The sequence below is a fragment of the Carlito syrichta genome, unplaced genomic scaffold, assembly GCF_000164805.1.
Source record: "Carlito syrichta isolate Samal-C Ts95f unplaced genomic scaffold, Tarsius_syrichta-2.0.1 Scaffold315360, whole genome shotgun sequence".
Classification (NCBI taxonomy): domain Eukaryota; kingdom Metazoa; phylum Chordata; class Mammalia; order Primates; family Tarsiidae; genus Carlito; species Carlito syrichta.
Window position 1 is genome coordinate 114,262 of NW_007259456.1, and position 19,564 is coordinate 133,825.

The 19,564-nt window shown below is 52.1% G+C and overlaps 1 protein-coding gene across 1 annotated transcript in view; it reads right to left on the reverse strand.

The window, feature by feature from the left end:
- Window positions 1-9,005: 9,005 nt before the first annotated feature.
- Window positions 9,006-19,564, reverse strand: part of ITPK1 (inositol-tetrakisphosphate 1-kinase) — a 65,116-nt gene continuing 54,557 nt past the window's right edge. Inside the window, exons 8-9 of the mRNA XM_021706227.1 lie at window positions 14,919-15,081; window positions 9,006-10,826 (exon numbers count right to left, since the gene is read on the reverse strand). Of these exons, the coding sequence (XP_021561902.1) occupies window positions 10,495-10,826; window positions 14,919-15,081 (495 nt within the window). The 3' untranslated portion in view covers window positions 9,006-10,494. The remainder of the gene's footprint in view (window positions 10,827-14,918; window positions 15,082-19,564) is intronic.

Consider the following 19,564-nt stretch of genomic DNA (forward strand, 5'->3'; position numbering starts at 1 on the left):
ATTAGCCCTGGTTTCAGAGCACAACCCCTGGGACAAGTGGAGTCCAGAGCCAAGAGGAGGAGGCCGAGGCCAGGCCAAGTCCTGGTGGCAGTGCCAGGCTGGCGTCCTTGGCCTCCACACCTCACGTAAGAGCATGTGGTGAGGTGTGTGTTCCAGGCAGAGGCCTCGTGTTGGGGCAGCCTGTGTGACACCTTCCTGTGAGGTCAGGGAAGGCAGAGGCATCACAGGTCTAGTCACATTGAGTGCGAGCTGGGTTGGGGAACTCCACTCCCGAGTTTCTGTTTGGCAGATCTGGCAGGTAGAGACTCAGGCTTTGACCCCAGTGTAGCCATGACCAGCAGGAGAGTCTGGGCAGGACTCAGTGTCCTCCTTTGTACCACAGGACAGCCCTCACTACTGCCTCACCTGACTGTAATGAGAGTCAGAGGGCACAGATAACACCAGACAAAGGACACAACAGACAATGCCTGTGACCCAAGGGTCTCAGCACATCTAGCCTCTATGGGGAAGCTTACTGACCTCTGCTGTTGATGCTCTAGCTCCAGAGCGGAGACACCCTCTGAGAGGCTGACACTATAAAATGTCAAAGAGGCACGACACTACAGAAATAACTACAGAAACAATAAGCACTAATCAGATTCCACAAGACTATGAGAAGCCAAAACATCTGCAGTTAAGACTAATGAAAACAGACACCATGGGGACACCTTCTCCCTGAAATGGCACCCAAGACAGGCCACCTGCAGCCATGTCACACAGAGTAAGTGTGCAAACACAGGGGCAGCATTCCCTGAAATGCCCACCCCAAGACAGGCCACCTGCATCCACATCACACATAGTAAATGTGCAACCATGGTGGCACTTTTTCCCTGAAATGGCCACCTCCATACAGCCCACCTGCAACCACGTCACACCGAGTTAGTGTGCAACCATGGGGGTACCTTGTCCCTGAAATGCCCATCCCAACATGAGCCACCTGCAGCCATGTCACACGGAGTAAGTGTGCAACTATGGAGGCAACTTGTTCTTGAAATGGCCACCCTGAGACAAACCACTTGTAGCCAAGTCACACATAGTAAGTGTGAAACCATGGGGGCAGCTTCCTTGAAATGGCCACCCCAAGAACGGTCACTTCTTGGAGTAAGTGTACAACCATGGGGGCAACTTGTCCCTGATATGCCCACCCCAAGACAGGCCACTTGCAGCCATGTCACAAGGAGTAAGTGTGCAACCAGACGGGTACCTTTGCCTTGAAATGCCTACAGGAAGACGAGCCCCCTGCAGCCATGTTACACAGAGTAAGTGTGCAACCATGGAGATACCTTTCCCTGAAATGGCCACCCCAAGACAGGCCACCTGCAGCCATGTCACAGAATAAGTGTGCAACCACCGGGACACCTTGTCCCTGAAATGCCCACTCCAAGACAGACTACCTGCAGCCAAGTCACATGGAATAAGCATGCAACTACGGGAGAACATTCTCCCTTAAATGGCCACCCCAATATGGGCCACCTACAGCCATGTCACACAGAGTAATTGTGCAACCACAGGGGCACCTTACCCTTGAATTGCACATCCCAAGATAGGCCACCTGCAGCTATGTCAGGGAATAAGTGTGCAACCATGGGAGCACCCTGTCCCTGAAATGCCCACACCAAGATGGGCATGTCACATGGAATAAGTGTGACACTGCAGCTTCCCTGAATTGGCCACCCCAAGATTGGCCACGTGCAGCCATGTCAAAAGAGTAAGTATGCAACCAACCACAGGGGCACCTTGTCCTTGAAATGCCCACCCAAAGACAGGTCACCTGCAGCTATGTCACGGAATAAGTGTGCAATCATGGAAGCACCCTGTCCCTGAAATGCCCACCCCAAGATAGGCATGTCACATAGAATAAGTGTGACACCGCAGGGACACATTGTCCCCTAAATGGCCACCCCAATACGGGCCACCTGCAGCCATGTCACACAGAATAAGTGTGCAACCATAGGGACATCTTTCCCTGAAATGGCCACCCCAAGACAGGCCACCTGCAGCCATGTCACACAAAGTATAAGTGTGCAACCAAACCAAAGATCCAATGGACTGGGCCATGATTCCACATGCAGTGCATACAATCACACATATGTGTTATGCACACATATGAGCATAAGTACACATCAGCATGGGATTTTGGAGCAGCTGCTTGAGAACATGGTTGGGGCACAGCATCTGTCACAACACATAATGTAGGTACTAATGTGATGTTCTGGTGAAATCCCCTGAGGGCTGATTGAGGGGAGGAATAGAGGGGACAGTCCCTCTAAGCCTACCAGGAGAAGGCCCAGGGGCCCAGATGCTCCAGCTGGCCGGAACAGGGAAAGGCCCCAGCTGACACAGCCCAGTTGCTGGTGCGGCCAGTTCTCCTGGCCAAAGCAAAGAGGGTCACTCCAAGACTACAATGGCAAGGACTGTGCAGAGAGGAGGGACAGAGGCATAGAACTTCCACCATGAGGACAGGGCACCTGGGAGAAGACTCAGCCACATCTCAGAGCTGGGCTCAGGTTAGGGGGTGGGGGAAGATGACTGTGGCATCAGGGAAGGCCCAGGCTCTGTCAGGGCCATGTTCCTCCCTGCCTCCTGGTCACCTGCTCGAGTCTCAAGTCCTGTCAGGAGCTGTGCTCCTGGTCACACACTCAGGCCCAGGCTCTGTCAGGGCCATTCTCCTTTCTGCCTCCTGGTCACCTGCTTGAGGCCCAGGCTCTGTCAGGGTCGTGCTCCTACCTACTGTGAAGGACAATAAATAATTTATTTCCAGAAAACGAAGTAAGGTTTGCTGACATGAGCAAAAGACAAAATAAAGGGAGGCTAGTAACAGTCACATCATTGAAGGACAATGATTCATTGCTGACAGGACCAAAAGACAGAACAAAAAGAGTCATGGTAACAGTCACATGATCTTGGGGAAATTAAACTTACATAGAAGGAAGCCGAAACTCTCCAAACAAATAGCAACGGGTACTTATTTTAACTTTATCTGAACCAAAACTGCTTAGGCGACGTCCGGGAAAGATTGTGACCCCGTGGTCTTTGGTCAGTGAGGAACTGGGGAAAGGATCTGCACACCAGGGACTTAAATTGCTTGCTGTAACTGCTCTGGGTGTGTCTGCCCAACAGACATCCGAACTTGCAAGACCATCATTCAAGTTTTGCTTCTGCTGCACTCCACGTCTTGGTGTCCATCCTTTGATTTTGGACTGGTGAGCTTGTTTCTCACAATTTGGGGACTCATCCAGAATACTTTGCATCTACAGAAGGGGGATCCCAGCAGAGGGAGAGATGCGTCCCACCTGATTTTGGGTGGCCTACTCTGTGTGGGCATCTCGGCTGCTTGTGGGACTGAAGAGAAGCCCAAGACTATCGTTCTGGAGGCAGCGGAAGCTACACAGGGGAGACAAAAAAAAAAAAAAAGCAGGCACTGCAGTGACCTGGTAATCTTGTGCACGAGCCAAGGTAGGCAAATTGAACTATAGGTACTGCCTTGGAGGTCGGGAATTCTTGGAGGTTGAGTGTGTGTGACTGAGACGTATCCTAGCTACGAAGCGAGTGTGGAGTCTCCATCCTTAGTTCTGTTCTCCCACAAAGGAAACAGCCAGAGACAGACGAAGTGGGTCCCAATGTGTGCAAAAAACCTCCAGTCGGGTGAGGGGGTTGAGTACACAGGGAAAAACTCAGACACTGGGATCAGTAGCCTGACCAAGAACGGGAAACAAAAATGCTAGGCCTAGGGAAAAAGGGAAGGGCAGTCAGGAGGACTCCCTTGGGATTCTCCTGGATAGTCCACTGGGGCAAATGTTAAAGTTTTGGGAGAACAATCCCAGTACTAAGAAAAAGGTAAAAAAAAAAAAAAAAAAAAAAAGTTTTAAAAATAATTAGTCAGGAAATAACTTTAAATAATATAGCCTTGTTTAAGACCTCAGTTTTCTAAGTAATTAAGCACACTGCTATAAATGGATAAAGGGAAATATGAATAAGACAATGCTTATGGGTAAGCTCTTCATGTGATTTAAAAATCTTATTTTAGAAGCTCATTAAATGGCTGGGTTACTTCCAATTAAGAAAAAGTTATAATATAAAAAAGTGTTTCTAAAATTACAAAAAAGGGTCTCATCTATAAAATACAAACATCTAACAAACAGTTCAGAATTTCTTGTTTCTTAGGTTGTCACTAAATTTTTATGTTATTTTATGTAATCTGGGGATTATTTAAGTTTGTGAAAAAAGAAGTTGCAAAATCAGTAAGTAGGAGAGAGAGATGTAAAGAAAGTTACGCATATAAAGATGTATTTTCAGGAAGAAAAGTTATAAAGGAAAGAGAACAATTTTGCACACAAAAGGATTTTGTATGATAAAATCTTGTCCTAACAAAAAATGACTGGTTATTAGGAAACAGGGAAATATAGGGTAAAACAGAAAGTCCAAGCATGTCATCAATGGTATGTGGAAGTAAGGATAAGGTTCACAAAGGAGAATTTATAAAATACATCTTGGTATATGATTAAGTTGGTTATAACTTTTTCTCCAGATATAACTGCGGTTATGGCTTGAAAGGATTTTAATTACTTAGGAAACTGAGCTTTAAAAGAATTGAGTTTTTACATCATAATTTTGTATAAGAAAGGATTTTGTATGGTACATTTTTGTCCTATAATAAAATGGCTGGTTATTTAAAGGCAAGAAAGTATAGGACAAAAATAGAAGGTTCAAGCATGTTGAAAAATGATATGAATGTGTCAAAAATGGTATGTGGAAGGTTTGTGAAAAGAAATACGTAAAAGGAATTCCGTGAACATTCATGTTTACAAAATTCAGTTAGTTCTATGAATTTATAAATAACAAAATGACTTTGTTTACAGTATTACTAATTATTTTGTTAAATTTTAAGGTATCATTCTAAGGCAGAAGGCCAATACTACCCTTCCTCCCACTCCTCCCATCAAAAGTAGAGAGATGTCAAGCTCCAAAGTAGAGGTTACTGAGTCTTCACCCTCTTTAACTAACAATTAATGTAACTAAGTTGGCTACACCTTAACTGTAAAGTTTGATGATTGTCAAGTTTTACCTTGTGAAAATCTAAAAGAAAATCAGAGGCAGCTCTCACAGGTAGTTAAATATCTCTGTCCTGAACAGATCTCAGGTGATCAGGGACCTCTCTGTCCTAGCTGGGGAGATGTGTGGTAGACCATGCAGCTCCAGGGCTGAACTGCTGCTACTCGATTTGGAGATGCTAGGAGATGGAATAATTTACAACCCAAATTACACATATATAAATGGTCCCTCACACCCAACTGCCAGAACTTGCAATGTAACCCCGTACTCCTCACCATTAACAACGCTGCTGAAATAGACCAGCATCCACAGGTTCCACCCTGAATGTACAACCGTAGGGGCAGACATATCTGGAAGAGACCTCTTAGGAAAACTAGTTTTCCAATTAGTTACAAATCCAACCCAATTCGTTACAAATCCAACCCCACATTTTCTTGATCCAACCCTGGGTCCACAAAATCAGTTCAACCAACCAAATGATCCTAAAAGAGTAAAAATAATTAAGATTAAAGACTTAAGACATACTCTAGAAATTGAGACCGGTTATGGAGACACCAACACCTGGGTAAAATGGATCAATTTTTCAATACTAGCCTTGAACAAAAATGACTGTTATACATGTACTGCAGGATGGCACAAGTGCAGACGGTGCTGTTCCCTCTTGGCTGAGACACAGATCCCATTGGGATGAGTTGTATGCTTGCCTTATACCAAGACAAGGATGCTAGGGGAAAGGAGACTTGTAGGAGCTTGTCTCTGCTCTTTCCTGCATGGCAGAGGTCAGACCCGAGGGCACTCCCCTCCTTTTCCATAGGGATGACAATTTACTCCTCATGTCTCTCAAGATAAGGGGAAGGTTTTATGACTCCTGTGGAACAACTGCTGACTTGTACCCACGTTCTAAATGTCTCTGGTGAATTCAACAGCAACTTCTTGAGTTTACAAATCCCTCGAGGAGATGTATGGTGGTACTTTGGAGGGAGGAGCTTGTGTAACCTGTTGCTGTCCAACTGTGCTTGGCCAATTGGTCATTCCATTCACCTTGGCATGTTGCTTCAGTTCAGAAGCTAGGCATCAGCCTAAAAATAAGAGATTCCTACGGGGGTCACGTGACTCTAATGTGTACATTAACTCAATAGGAGTCCCTAGGGAAGTTCCTAATGAATTTAAAGCCAGAAACCAAATAGCTGCAGGATTTGAATTGGCACTTTTTGATGGTCTATCATCAACAAAAACATAGATTGGATCAATTGTATTTACTATAATCAACAAAGGTTTATTAACTATACTAAAGATGCCCTTCAAAGAGTAGCTAGCCAAAAAAAAAAAGGTGCGTGTTATGTTGGAAAAAAAAATGTACTTTTATTCCAAATAATACTGCCCCCAATGGTATTATCACCAAGGCTTTACAAGAACTTACCACTCTAGCCAAAGAATTGGTTGAAAACTCTGGCATCAATGATCCTTTTTTCAGACTGGTTAGAAGAATGGTTTGAAAAATGGAAAGGTATGGCTGCCTCTGTTTTAACATCTCTTGTAGTCGTCTCAGGAATTTTAACTATCTAGGATGCTGTGTTACTCCATGTATGAGGGGCCTGACCCAAAGACTTATAGAAATAGCTATAAAAAAACAAATGCCCATGACTTATGCCCAAAACAACCTCCTACTCTTAGATGAAAAGGTAAATCATAAAAAAGAAAGTCAATATTAACTCAACATGTTTAAACAACAGGGTCATACAAATCAATGAAAATAAATCAAGTAAAAAAAAAAGAGGAGGAAAATTGTGAAGGATAATAAATGAAGCAATTCCAAAAAACAGAGTAAGGTTTGCTGATGTGACTAAAAGACAAAACAAAGGGAGGCTGGTAACAGTCAGGTCATTGAAGAACAATAAATGATTCATTGCTGGCATGACTAAAAGACAGAACAAAGGGAGAAGTGATAACAGCCACGATGTCTTGGGGAAATTAAACTTACTTAGAAATAAGGAAGTTGAAACCTTCCAATCAAATAACAAGTAGTTATTTTAACCTTATTTGAATCAAAAACTGCTTAGGTGATGTCCAGGAAAGATTATGACCCCATGGTCCTTAGTCAATGAAGAACTGGGGGAAGGACCTGCACACTAGGGAATAAATTGCTTGCTGTAACTGCTCTGGGTATGCTTGACCACCAGACACCTGATCTTGCAAGACTGTCACTAAAGTTTTGCTTCTGCTAAACTCCACATCTTCATGTTCATCCTTTGATTTTGGATGGGTGAGCTTGCCTCCTGGTCACCTGCTGGAGTACCAGGCTACGTCAGGGGTTATGCTCCTTCCTGCCTTCTGGTCACCTGCTCTAGGCCCAGGCTCTGTCAGGGGCTGTTCTCTTCCCTGCCTCCTGGTCACCTGTGCCGGTAGGGTCATATTCCTCTAGGGAAGCCAGTACCCACTCAAGGTCTCTCAAGTTCTCAGGGCCCCTTGAGTCATGGCACAGGAGGAAGAGGGATGCTGGAAGTACATGGGTGAGCAGTTGGGTTCTAGGGAACAGAAGCCAGGGCAGACCCTGCCCTGGGTACATCAGGGAAGACATTCAATGGCCTCCTGTGATCAGTGGCTGGTGAATATCCAAGAGCCAAGGACACACCATCCCCTTGGTCTCAGAGTGACAATCTCAGTGGCCCTGAAATCCTGACAGCTCCCCTGGGCCTTCCACCTATGCCAGGCCACTCAGCTGCCCTCTGGGTAGAGGAACACTTTTCTGGGTTCCTTTTCCATCACTGACAGGATTCAAAATGTGGGCAGGCCACACACAGGAAGTCCCATATAACCCTTCGGGGCTTTGGTGGGGTTGGACCCAGCAGATGATGCTCAGTGACTGCAGGACCAGCCCCTCTGACCCATGTGGCAAACCCGATCACTTCCTGACACCCAGGGCACACACTCTAGAATGAATGATCCTGGTTTTCAGGATGGGGTCACGCCTGCACCCTCATACCATTATACAAGCAAAGCACCCTCAGGCAGAACCACAGCCAAGGCCTTGGCTTCAGGGTACCATGCAGATGGTGCAGGTGGCCCTCTGAAGCTGCCCAGGGCCTCAGCCCAGGGGTGGCCCTGCCACTTGTTCCTGGAGCCCTCCAGCCCTGTCCACAGACCACCAGGACAAGGGCTGCAGGACCAGGGAGCCATGCACTGACCAACTTGGAGACAAGAAACCCAACCCCCACAATGCCTGCAGGGCCACCTCTAGGTGCTGGTACATACACCCATACCACATTCGTGTCCAGTGAGTCCTTCCCACTGGCCTAGATGCTCAGCGACTCCCTGGTGGGGGGCAGCACTATCCTGCTCTGGGGAGGAGGCTCCAGGTTGGGCTGGTTTCAGTGGGTCTTTCCCTGACACAGAAATGCCAAGGCCAGAGACAAGGCAGCCTTGGGGGAAACCAACTCCAGGGATGCATCCTGGGATCACTGGGCAGAGTACCCCAGGGGGCGTGGAGGGAACAGTTTTCTTGCTCTGCTTGTAGGGGCCACGCCAGAGACACCAACATCTCCTCACTGTCCAGTCGCCCTCCCTGCCCAGGCTCCCTTGTTGCTAGGCACTGTCCACAGCCTGGCCGGGCCCTGGGTGTGGCCAGCTCTGCCCCTACTGCCTCACAGCCTGTGAGGCAAAATTCCACCCCTTGGGTTCCACTCCTGGAATGTGAACTGCCCGGCACATCACCAGAGCTGGACATGGACACCCACACACATGACCCCGGAGAGGTCATAGTTGTCTGGAAAGAGGACACAGCAGAAGTCACACAGCACTCCCTCAGATGGGAGTTGGAACTTACTTCTAGGAGGCTCATCTGTTGTTAAACTTCCCTTAAGTACTGAAGGAACAACACAATAATCTGGAGCAACACCTGGTGGACACGTGTGAGATGCAGTTTGATTTCAGTAGTTTATTTTGGAGACAAGCAGTGCAAGAGGCCGGCCACATGTTCCTGCTTCCCTGGGGCTGGGGGGACTCGGAAGGGCGGCATACAGACATTAATCAGGGTTCAACACTCAAGTCGTGTAAACATGGTTAGTCGCTGGGCTCTTGGACTCCAAAAGAGCCAGGTGGTTCCAATGGTTCCTGCCCCTGCCAGGTCCAGTCCCTCTCCCTCAGGGGGGCGCCCCATGCCCCACTGGGCCAGGCTGAAGGAATCCTGACCCAGCTCTGTCTGTGTCCTGTCTCACTGGAGGACAGGGACAGCCTTTTTCTCTTTTTCAAAGTGAACTGGCATCTTGAGACACAAAGCCATCCTCAGAGCCCACGTATCTCACTATGGTTCATGTCGCCCTCAGCCCTTCTCTCTCAGAGTGGGCAGCTAGCCTGGGCCCTGGGTTCAGACTGGAGCATGGGGCTGCCTGCTGCCACATGATGCAAGTCTGAGGAGAGCTCCTGGCACCCGCTGGCTCAGTGCTTGGGGCACCAGGAGAATAGGAGAGGCAGTCAGGCCCACGGGGCTAGGGCAGCCCAATGGGTGTGAGCAGGGAGAACCCTGTGGGTGGCCTCCCCCACTGGGAAGAAGCTCCAAGTCCCATGGGGTCAGGCAGAGGCTATGCACCTGTCCTCGCCTGGGTGACTTCTCAGCACCCCAGGGGTTAGGGCATCAAGTCAGCTCTCTAGAGGAAAGGAGATTTTTGGAATTGATTTGCCCCAAACCAAAATGGCAGCGCGAATCCTTGACTGGGACAGGGTGAGCCTGGGTGGGGTCGGCCCAGGGCTCCAGCCAGGCAGCCTCCCTGCCAGGTTCATGCGAGTGGCAGTGCTGGCTGGGGAAGGAAGCTCTGTGCTGGGCAAAGGGGCATGTGTGTCTGGGGCCTGGAAGTTTCTTTCCTTCCCTTCCATGAGCTGTAGCCCAGATCCCCACAGGGAACTCCCGCAGGAGCTGGCTTGGGTGGTCGGTTGCACACTGACAGGGTGTGGCTCACAAGTCTTGGAGGCGACTAGTGGGAAGGAGACCAGGAAAGAGCAGGTCCAGAAGTGGGAGGCTTGCAGAGAAGGGAAACCATTCAGTGCTGCCGGCTACCAACGCCAACGACCAGCTCCCTTTGGGATCACCGGAGGCTGTGGGACCAGCAGATAGCCGTGCATTCACACTGCAGGGCAACCACATGCACACGCCTCCTCTCGTTCAGACCTAGTGTTGAGAAAGCATGTGTGAGCCCAGTCAAGAGCTCTGCATGGTGGGAGTGGGTGGAGGCCAGGAAGCGGACATGTGGCACGCTTCTCCATCTTCCCACCTTCATTTAGATCAGGACTCAGAAAATCAGGTTAAAAATTAAAACAAGAACGAGATCACTGGGAACTCTTAGTAGTAGCATCACTGTCGGCGCTGCAGCCTGCGGTGTCCCCGCGCCCTGCTGGGTCCTGGCTCCGAGGCTACTGAGAGGAGGCCTTGGTGGTCAGGGAGGCCACGCAGTGCTGTTGGAAGCTGGGTGACACACCGGCGGTGCAGCCGAGTCTCTGGTGCGGCAGCTTGGCAGTGCCGCCTGTGTCGGCCTCGGCCTTCCAGGGTGCCTCTTGGCCCATCGAGCCACAGCGGCTGGGGCTGGCGCCGCGTGTCCGCTCACCCGCAGAGCCAGGAGCCTGCTCAGCCGGGAGCCTGCTGTGCTTAGGCAGGGCTGCATCCCCTGCGGTGGTGCTCTGGCACTGCAGGATGGTGGCGATATGGTTCAGGAGGTCTGTGAAGAACCCACTCACACCCTCGTAGCCTGTGGTGGGACGGAGAGACAGACAGTACAGGGCATCAGCCAGGGAACAGCAGGGGGCCGGTACTCACAGGCTCCTGGGGTGGAGGAGGCCTCCTCAGCATCCCATCCATACGGGCTCGGTGGATGCAGGGGCCGAAGGGAGACATGGTCTGGACACCAACTGGATGCATGCGACCCTGGTCTGGCGCCTGACTTTGGGCTGCAGCCTGGAGCTGATGAAATACCCTGAGAGCCCATCCCTCTCAGTCACAAATCCACTGTCTTACTCACCCCCAGTGTGGCATATGGGGTGGCCTGATGGGAGGTTACCACGCCCAAGCTGGTGCCATGCTTCAAGCCATAAATACCCTCAACTCCCTGGGCCCACCGAGTTTGGCTTCAGACCTAGGTGCCAGAGCCGCTTCCATGCTAGGCCTCTGCCTCCTGTCTGCAGACTGAGAACATGGCCTCCCTCCTGGGTGGAGGCTGCTGCAAGCCACGAATGGGGTTGGATGTGGGTGCACCTGTCCTGCAGCAGTGGTGCTGAGTTCAGGTTACTTCCCTTTCACCCTGAACGCCTGTGGGGATCCCTGTGAACCCCAGACTTTGAGGTTCAAAGTCAAGGGACAGAGATGCTGGGTGTCACCCAAGGCCTAGGTCACAATGAGACTGTATGCCAACACTCTCTGCCTTCTACAAGGATGGACTGGGTCTCCAGAACATGAACCCTGGCACCTGCTGGGGGTGGAAGGACACCAACTTTGGCCACCATGGAGCCCCTGAGTGAGCTTCAGGTCAAGGTGTGCATGGTGCTAATGCCCAGCAAATGGCTCCAAGAGGGATTCAACACAGGGGGATGCCCACTGAGACACAGTGGCACCTTTCCAGACAACATGCGCTGCCGTTGACCAGCAGGGCCAGGAAGGAAGTCTGGAAGTGGCACTGTGTGCCAACTCCTATGAAAAAGCTGGCGCTGCACGGGCCAGGCAGACAGCACAGCCACACCTGCACATGCCCATGTCTGTTCAGCAAACAGCCTCAGTGGTGGCTCAAGGGACTGTGGCTGGGAATGACAGCTGTCATGTGGTGCCCCCATGCTGGCCTGCACAATTCCCACCACACCACTCACCTACTCTCCATGACATCGCTCTCTCCATGCCACCCGTGAGGAGGTACAACCGCTAGCCCCAGTGTAGAAGGGTGGCAATGCTCACAGCACACAGGAAGCCCCGGCCACGAACTGGGGGTTCAGGCCTTGACTCACCATGTCCCCGCAGCCCCATCTTATGAGGACATTGAGGTAAGAGCCCTGTGTCACAGAGATCCTGAGAAGCAGAGCCCAAGTCTGAGCCAGGACCTCAGTCCTGCCTGTGTTGTTTCACCCCATCTTGGGTGCCCCCCATAGGACCAGGATGTCAGTTACCCCAGGAATGAGCCCCTAGTTGCAGTTGTGGAACCTGGGGAGAGATTTGGCCAGGTTTTGCCATCAGGTCAATACCAGGCAAGGAAGTCATCCCCAGCAGCTACCTGCTGCTCTCCCTGACACAAAGCACTGAGAATGAAAATTGAGGTGGTTCATCATCCCATCCCAGGTTGTAAAGGTGGAGCCTGCTTGGAACCCATGGCTGGTGCAGGGGGTGACCCTCTAGGTTCCACCTGACACTGCATGACACTGGAAGCATGACTTAGCCCCAGCCTCATGTCCTCTGTGTAAGAGGGAATCCTAGAAGCTCTTTGCACACCACTGCTGTGAGGACAGTGCGGTTCAGCCCTCAGGGAGCCAGCTCACGGTGTCATCAATACGGCGGCTGCTATTGCTGTTCCTCCCAGGGCCCAGCATGCCCGCCCCTCTCACAGGTGAGGCCAGCACCACAGCATCTCCCTCCCCACCCCAGGCTGACTGCAGGCCCCCTAGGCCAACCTGTGCCCCCTGGGCTAACCCACACACTACCCTCCTACCTCAGGCCAACTGTGCTCCTCCTAGGATGACCTACATCCCCTCAACCCCAGGTCAGCTGCACTCCCCCTAGGCTGGTCTATACTCCCTGGGCCCATGCTCCCTTCATGGCCTTCCTTCACAGGCTCTGCTGGGTTCAGCCTCAGTCTACTTTGGCCTGGCCACCTGGGTGGGCCTCCTTTCGACTTCTCTTGCAGAAGCCTCCTTGTCCAGGCTGGCTCATGGGGGTCCTTTCTCTGCACCCCAGATCACCCTTGGGCCCTCAGGCATCCAGGTGTTTGTGTTGGGAAGGGCCGACCACTGGCCCTACCTCCCATCTCTTCCTTCCTTCTAGAGCTTCCTTTCCAACAGCCCCTGCCACCCATCCCTCCTGTCCCTCCCATGCTGACTCTGCCCTTGTCTGTGCCAGCCCTACACCCTTGTGTGCAGCTCCCGTGGCTCAACAATCTGAGCCTTCCTCCTTACACTCCATCCCCCTGGTACCCCATCCCCTCATCCCCGGAGCCATCATCTCCCTCATCTCCCATCCTCCTCCATCCTCTTCATCTTCCTCATCCCTCAACCCAATCCCCTTCATCCTCCTCACCCCCCGTCTCCCTCATTCCATCCCCCTTATCCCCTTCAATCTCCTCATTCCTCATTTCCCTCATCCCATTCATCCTGTTCACTCCCTTCACCCCCTCATCCCTCCATCCCCCTTACCCCCATAACTCCCCCCTCCTCCTTATCCCCGGAGTCCTCCTCCCCCTCCTCCTCACATCTCTATTATCCCTGGAGTCCTCACCCCCTCATGCCCCCATCCTCATCATCCTCCCTATCCCCCATCCCCACTATCCTCCTAATCCCTCCATCCCCATCCTCACCTCCACCCCACCATTCCATCATTCTCCTTATACTCTATCCCCATCCTCCTCCTCAGCCCCATTATCCTCATCCTCCCATTCCATCACCTCATCATTCTCCTCAGCCCCCATCAACCTCCCTACCCCCATCCCCAACATCCTCCTAATTCCTCCACCTCCCTCATCCCCCCATCATCCCCTCATCCCCCATCATGCTTCTAACCCCAATTCCCTTCACCCCATCCCATCTTCCTCATTCCCATCATCCCCCATCCCCATCATCTGTCCTCCTCATCCCCCCATCCCCTTCATCCCACTCCCATCATTCCCCCATCCCCCTGCCCCTCCCATTCCCCTCATCCCTGTGGAGTAAGCCCAGCTCCAGTGAACTCCTGGCTGCTCCCTGTGACATGGGGGAGGTTGCAAACAGATGATAGGCCTAACCATCCATCATGAACACAGGCCACCCACAGCTGTTCCCCACCTCGCCTGGGGGACAGTCATCATTCTCCACTGGCCACACATGGCCCCCAACCCTGTCCTGCACCCCAGATGCAGTCACAGGGTACTGTGGCCCAGGCCCCCTGCTCCACCTGCAGTGGGGACGCCTTCCTTTTGCGGAGTCACCACCTCATAGAGGAGCCTCGGCCACTGCTGTGTCCTTTACCTCCTCCCAAATAGGACTGGCCATGGTGCTCGGGCTACTCTCATGTTGGCACCGGCGGGGACCCACAATGCCTGAGTGATGGAGGGGGTCAGTGGGTTCCTCTGAGCCTTGGTGTCTGGGTGAAGTGTGGTTGTGATGTCACTCCTACTCTCATGCTATGTCGGGGCTCTTGCTGAGCTGAGAGCCAAGGTTCCGAGGGCCCGCAAGAATAGGGACGTTTGCACGGGGATCCTTAGGTCTGTTCCTGGCACTGCAGCTCAGCAGAGGCAGCAGGAACATGGGAGCCTCTGGCTCTGCCACCCATGTGCTATGGGGTCCTGGAGTCTTCTCCTCCAGGGGCCTCAGTTTCCCCTCGTAATTGTGGGTGATTCCCTCCAAGGTCCTCTGTCTCCTCAATCTCAAAGGACCGAGAGAGGAGGTGCAATACCCATGTGAGGCAGGCCCTGGCAGGGTGGAGGTTTCTCTCACACCTGGCCACACCCTGTGACCCCCATTTCACAAGGGGCAAGGCTTCATAGGGGCTGCACCTGCCCAGACTCCACAGTGAGGGACAGACTAGCTTCCAGGTCCACCTGCCCCTTGCCTGAGGACACCCATCTAGATGGCAAGCCCAGGGCCGAGCCATAGGGGACCCATCCACTGCTCACCTGGGAAGGCATTGATGTCGATGATGGCATGCTGTCCCGTCTGGTTGTTGATGATGATGTCGATTCCAAAGAGGGACACGCCCAGTGCCTGCCGCAGCGCCCGCAAGAGCTCCCGGATGACCTCATCACTTGGCCGTGCAAACACACCCTCGATCTTGTCCAGCTGTGACACACAGGGAAGTCAAGCTTCAGAGTGAGTAGGGGAAGGGTGGTGCACCTCACAGAGGCCTCTTGCAAGAAGTCACAAGGCCCTACTATGCTCCAGGACAGATCCACAGTGGCTAAGTCCCATCAAGGGCTGGGCAGGCACCAGACTTACTTGCTGGAAGGTGGGAGTCAATGTCGGCATGTGACATGGGAAACAAGCTAAGAGAGGGCTAGGGCTGATTCAGGCCGCAGAGCTCAGATGCATGGGGCTGATTTGGACCTACCCAGGCCTCTTAGCAGGGAGGAGGGGGTGGGAACTCGTTGCAGACACAGAAGTAATGGTTCATAGCACTGCAGTTGGGCCTTGATGGCAGGAGGACCTGGGCCTTGGTGTGGGGGTTGGAGGAGGAGAGAAGCACAGCGGAGGCAACAGTGTGGAGGCCATGATGCAGAGGTGGGGAGTTCTGCTCAGCCCCACTTGCCCACAAGGAAGAGCGTGTCCAGGGTGGGAGGTTGAGACTCTGGGGCCATTCCCAACCAGCGGCCCACTGCTGTGTCTCCAAACTCACACCCCATGCAATGTGGGTCTCCCCAAAGGGCTGCTTGGTGGGTCCTGCCTGACTTCAGGACTCCAAGGTCAGTTTCTGGCAAAGCTCCCCATGCTGGTCAGGCTGTCCCAGCCTGTGGGCATCCTTCTAGCCTGGGATTGCCCCCACACTGCTCATTCTCCATTTGGGCACAGTGGGCCTGGGACAGCACACAGGACTTCATGGCTCTGCCTGGCCCCCAGTCAGAGCCTGCAGTGAAGCAAGTGTTGCACTGGGAGGGATTCTGGAGTCAGGGAGATTTGGGTTCTAATCCTGACAATGAAGTCTAGCTCTGTGGACTTAGGGAAGAGCACTTGGCAGGTGTGTCAGTTTGCTTATCTGTAAAATGAGTCCAATACAGCTTCTGTCCCAGACTTGCCAAGAAGAATAATGTGGTCATTGGCACAGTGGAGATGGCACACGCCTGTCTGGAGGGTGCTACACCCAGGGCAGAACTGCAGTGTGTCATATAAGTTGACCAAAATGGGGCTCACACCAGGTGCTCAATATGTGCTAGAGTTCTGGGGGTTGTAGACTCAGGGGCCAAAGGGGAAGGGGTGCTGATCCATGCAAGAAAGAAGTGAAGCTGGGTCAAAAGTTAAACCCAGAACGACTTCCTGACCCAGCAATTCTGCTCCCAGGAGTATGCCCAAGGCTGAAACATGGACTCATACAGACCCTGCCGCACTATTCACACAGACACAGGGGAACAACCCATATGCCCATCAACAGGAGATGAATAGGAAACTCAAGGGAAACTGTTTAACCACTAAAAGGAATGAAGTCCTGACATGTGGTACGATGTAGATGAACCTTGGAAACATCAAGCTGAGTGAAAGGACCTGGATACCAAGTCATGCACTTTAGGATTCCATTTTCATTAAAGATCAAAAATGGAATTTTGCTTCTGTGAAAGATCCGGAACAGGGGATTCCGCTTCCGTGAAGGATCTGGAACAGGGGAATCTGTTTCCATGAAGGATCTGGAACAGGGGATTCCGCTTCCGTGAAGGATCCGGAACAGGGGATTCCGCTTCCGTGAAGGATCCGCAACAGGGGATTCCGCTTCCGTGAAGGATCCGCAACAGGGGATTCCGCTTCCATAAAAGATTCAAAACAAGGGATTCCACTTCCATGAAAGATCCAGAACAGGGAGACCACAGAGAGAAAATCAGATCCGCAATTGTGGCCTAGGTTGGGGCCAACAGACCCAGGGTCCTTTTAGGTTGGTGATAATGTTGGGGAATGAGCTCGAGGTAGGGATTGGAAAGTACTGGACACCGGGATCATCTGGACACACCTGCCTAGGCACATTCACGCTCTGTATCTACACTGCCTGCTGCCATGTAACAGGCAGGCTGCTCCTCTCACAACCCCAACTCATTGGCAGAGCGTCTGGGGAAACAGGGACTCGGCCAAGACACCCCTGGGACAGTGGTATCCTGGCTGTGCTGGGCATTTGTCCCTTAGCACTGCCCAGCCTCCCAAGTCCCTCTCACCAGGGAGGGACAGAGGCTTAGTCAGAGAGTCTGGTGGCCACCTTGGTGCTGCCCACTGCCTATGGCACATCCTGAGTCATCTGCAACCCTTCTGAACTTCTTCTCACCCCATAAACGGGATACTAAGATCTTGGGCTGGGTAAGGTTTAAGCCACTTTGGGATGCCGAGGTAAGAGGATTATGTGAGCCCACGGGTTCGAGACCAGTCTGGGTAACTTGGCGAGACCTCATCTCTACAATAAATAAAACATTAGCTGGGCATGGTAGCATACACCTATAATTCCAGCTAATTAGAAGGCTGAGGTGGAAGGATCACCTGAGCCCAGCGGGTCAAGCTGGGGTGGCTGTGAGCATGCAACTGTACTCCAGCCTGGGCAACAGAGTGAGATTCTAACTGAAAAAAAAAATGATCTTGGTCACCCTAGAAGATTCTGGTGAAGACTAGGAAGGATGCTTCAGGCTCATAGTGCGGGGCCAGGGTGAGGTTGCAGCGCCATTACAGAGGCTTGAGGTAAGCTGGTTATAAAAGCACCCTCTCAGTTCACCTAAGGAATCTCACAAATCCTTCAGAAGCCATTTGATAATTGAAAACCAAACTGCCATTCTAGAACAAGATAAAGGCAAGGAGTCCTGCCTGTGAGTCCTGAGCACACCCACTGCAATGACGTTCTGGAAAGCCAGAAGGTGACAGAGGAGTGAGACATTGTTCAGTGGGCCCTGAGCTCCCAGCACAGCTGGCCCTGAGCACATACTACACACTAGGCACTGGGTGAGCATCTCTCACCCAGTAACTCACTGAGTCCCACTAACACCCTCTGAGGCTCAGGGGAGTTGTGACTGGCCTGAGCTTGGGTGAGACCCCAGGCAGCACCGTTGGAGTCTGTGCTCCTATTAGACACATTACACCAGTTTCCGAAAAGCAAAGGTGTTTGGGGACCTGAAAGCTGGGTGGGCCTGGGTGCACCCTTGGGAGTGCCCAGCCTGGGAGGAAGGCGAGACTTTAAGACCAGAGGAAGGGCCCTTGCACAAGACTCCCAGGGAGGTTGAGGTACGGGGAGGACGGCCCCAGGTGGGCAGGGACAGGCAGAGGAGCAAGAAGCGTGCTCCTGGGCCTGGGAACGAAGCTGGCTGTCTGGCCCACATCCTCAGTGGGAATGGTGGCCCTGACTGCAGTTCCTTTTCCACCTTCAAAAGACGATTGTACTGGCGGGTCCCTGAACAGCAGCCCCGTGCTGAGGGGAGGAGACGACTGCAGACTTCAGAGGTAGAGAGAAGGACCAGCCCCTTCCTGTTTTACAGATGAGGAAACAGGCTGAGCATTTAACAGGTGGTCATCCAAAAAGGTGCCTTCTGGGTGGGTTGTCGGCTTACAGCTCACAGTGTCCCTCCAGCACAAAGTTCCAGACCCAGTGGCTGTCAGCCCGGCACCACGTGAGGGCACCAGCAGGGACAGCTTCTGGGGAAGTCTGTGGATGCTGACTTCCCTCCATCAGGCAGGCTGCCCCAGGCTCTGAGAAGCCTTGCAGGGGAAGAAGCCCTAAAGAGTCTGAAGTTTGAAGAAACCCTTACTGCACAGGACACCTATTTATATCTTCTACTGGGCACAGCGAGGCACTGCAAGGATCTGCCTTACAGCCCGTTGTTCCCAAAGTGTCCCCAACTTGATCCGAGGGACTTCTGTCACACCTTGAGAGGGGATCTCTCCAGGTCCCACCTTGTGCTCTGCATAATCCTCAGCACACAGCTGGCTCCCTTCAAGGAGGAAGGCTGCCCTGTCTGGCAGCACGTCTCCGACAGGGAACATGGGACTGAGGCTGGAGGGGGTGCTGCTGTAGCTCTCGTCGGTGGGGTCCACCCAGGAGTCCTGGTAGAGGGCTCCCAGGTAGGGAAGTGGCCACTGACTTGCTAACTTATGGGGAGATGACAGAGGGAGGCCCAAGCCATTCCTAACCGCCTGCTTTGGGAGCAGTTGCTGGAGAACCACTGGTGAGGTAATAAGGTCTGAATTCTTGGAATAACCAGCTTGAGAATCAGACTGATCTGGGGTCACAGCCCAGCCCTGGTCCTGTGTGAAAAGCCTTGTGAACTTAGAGAAGCTCCTGAGACTCCCTGAACATCAGTCTCCTATCAGTCTCTGTTGTGAGGCCTGGTAGGATTGTCCACAGTGACATGAACACCAGTCACAATACCTGCCACCACCCACAGTGCTGGGACACATGCTGGCAGCTCCTGAACCACTGAGACTGTAAAAGTGCACGATGGGCTCACAATGAACGTCACTGAATGCACTTGGACCAGGAAAGACAGAGAACTGAGATGCTGCTGCCTCTATCCCCATTAAAAAGCACGAAAATGGCAGATTAGAAAGCAGCTCTCCTAACCCTCGCAATGGGAGGAGTCAGAAAGCCTTTCAG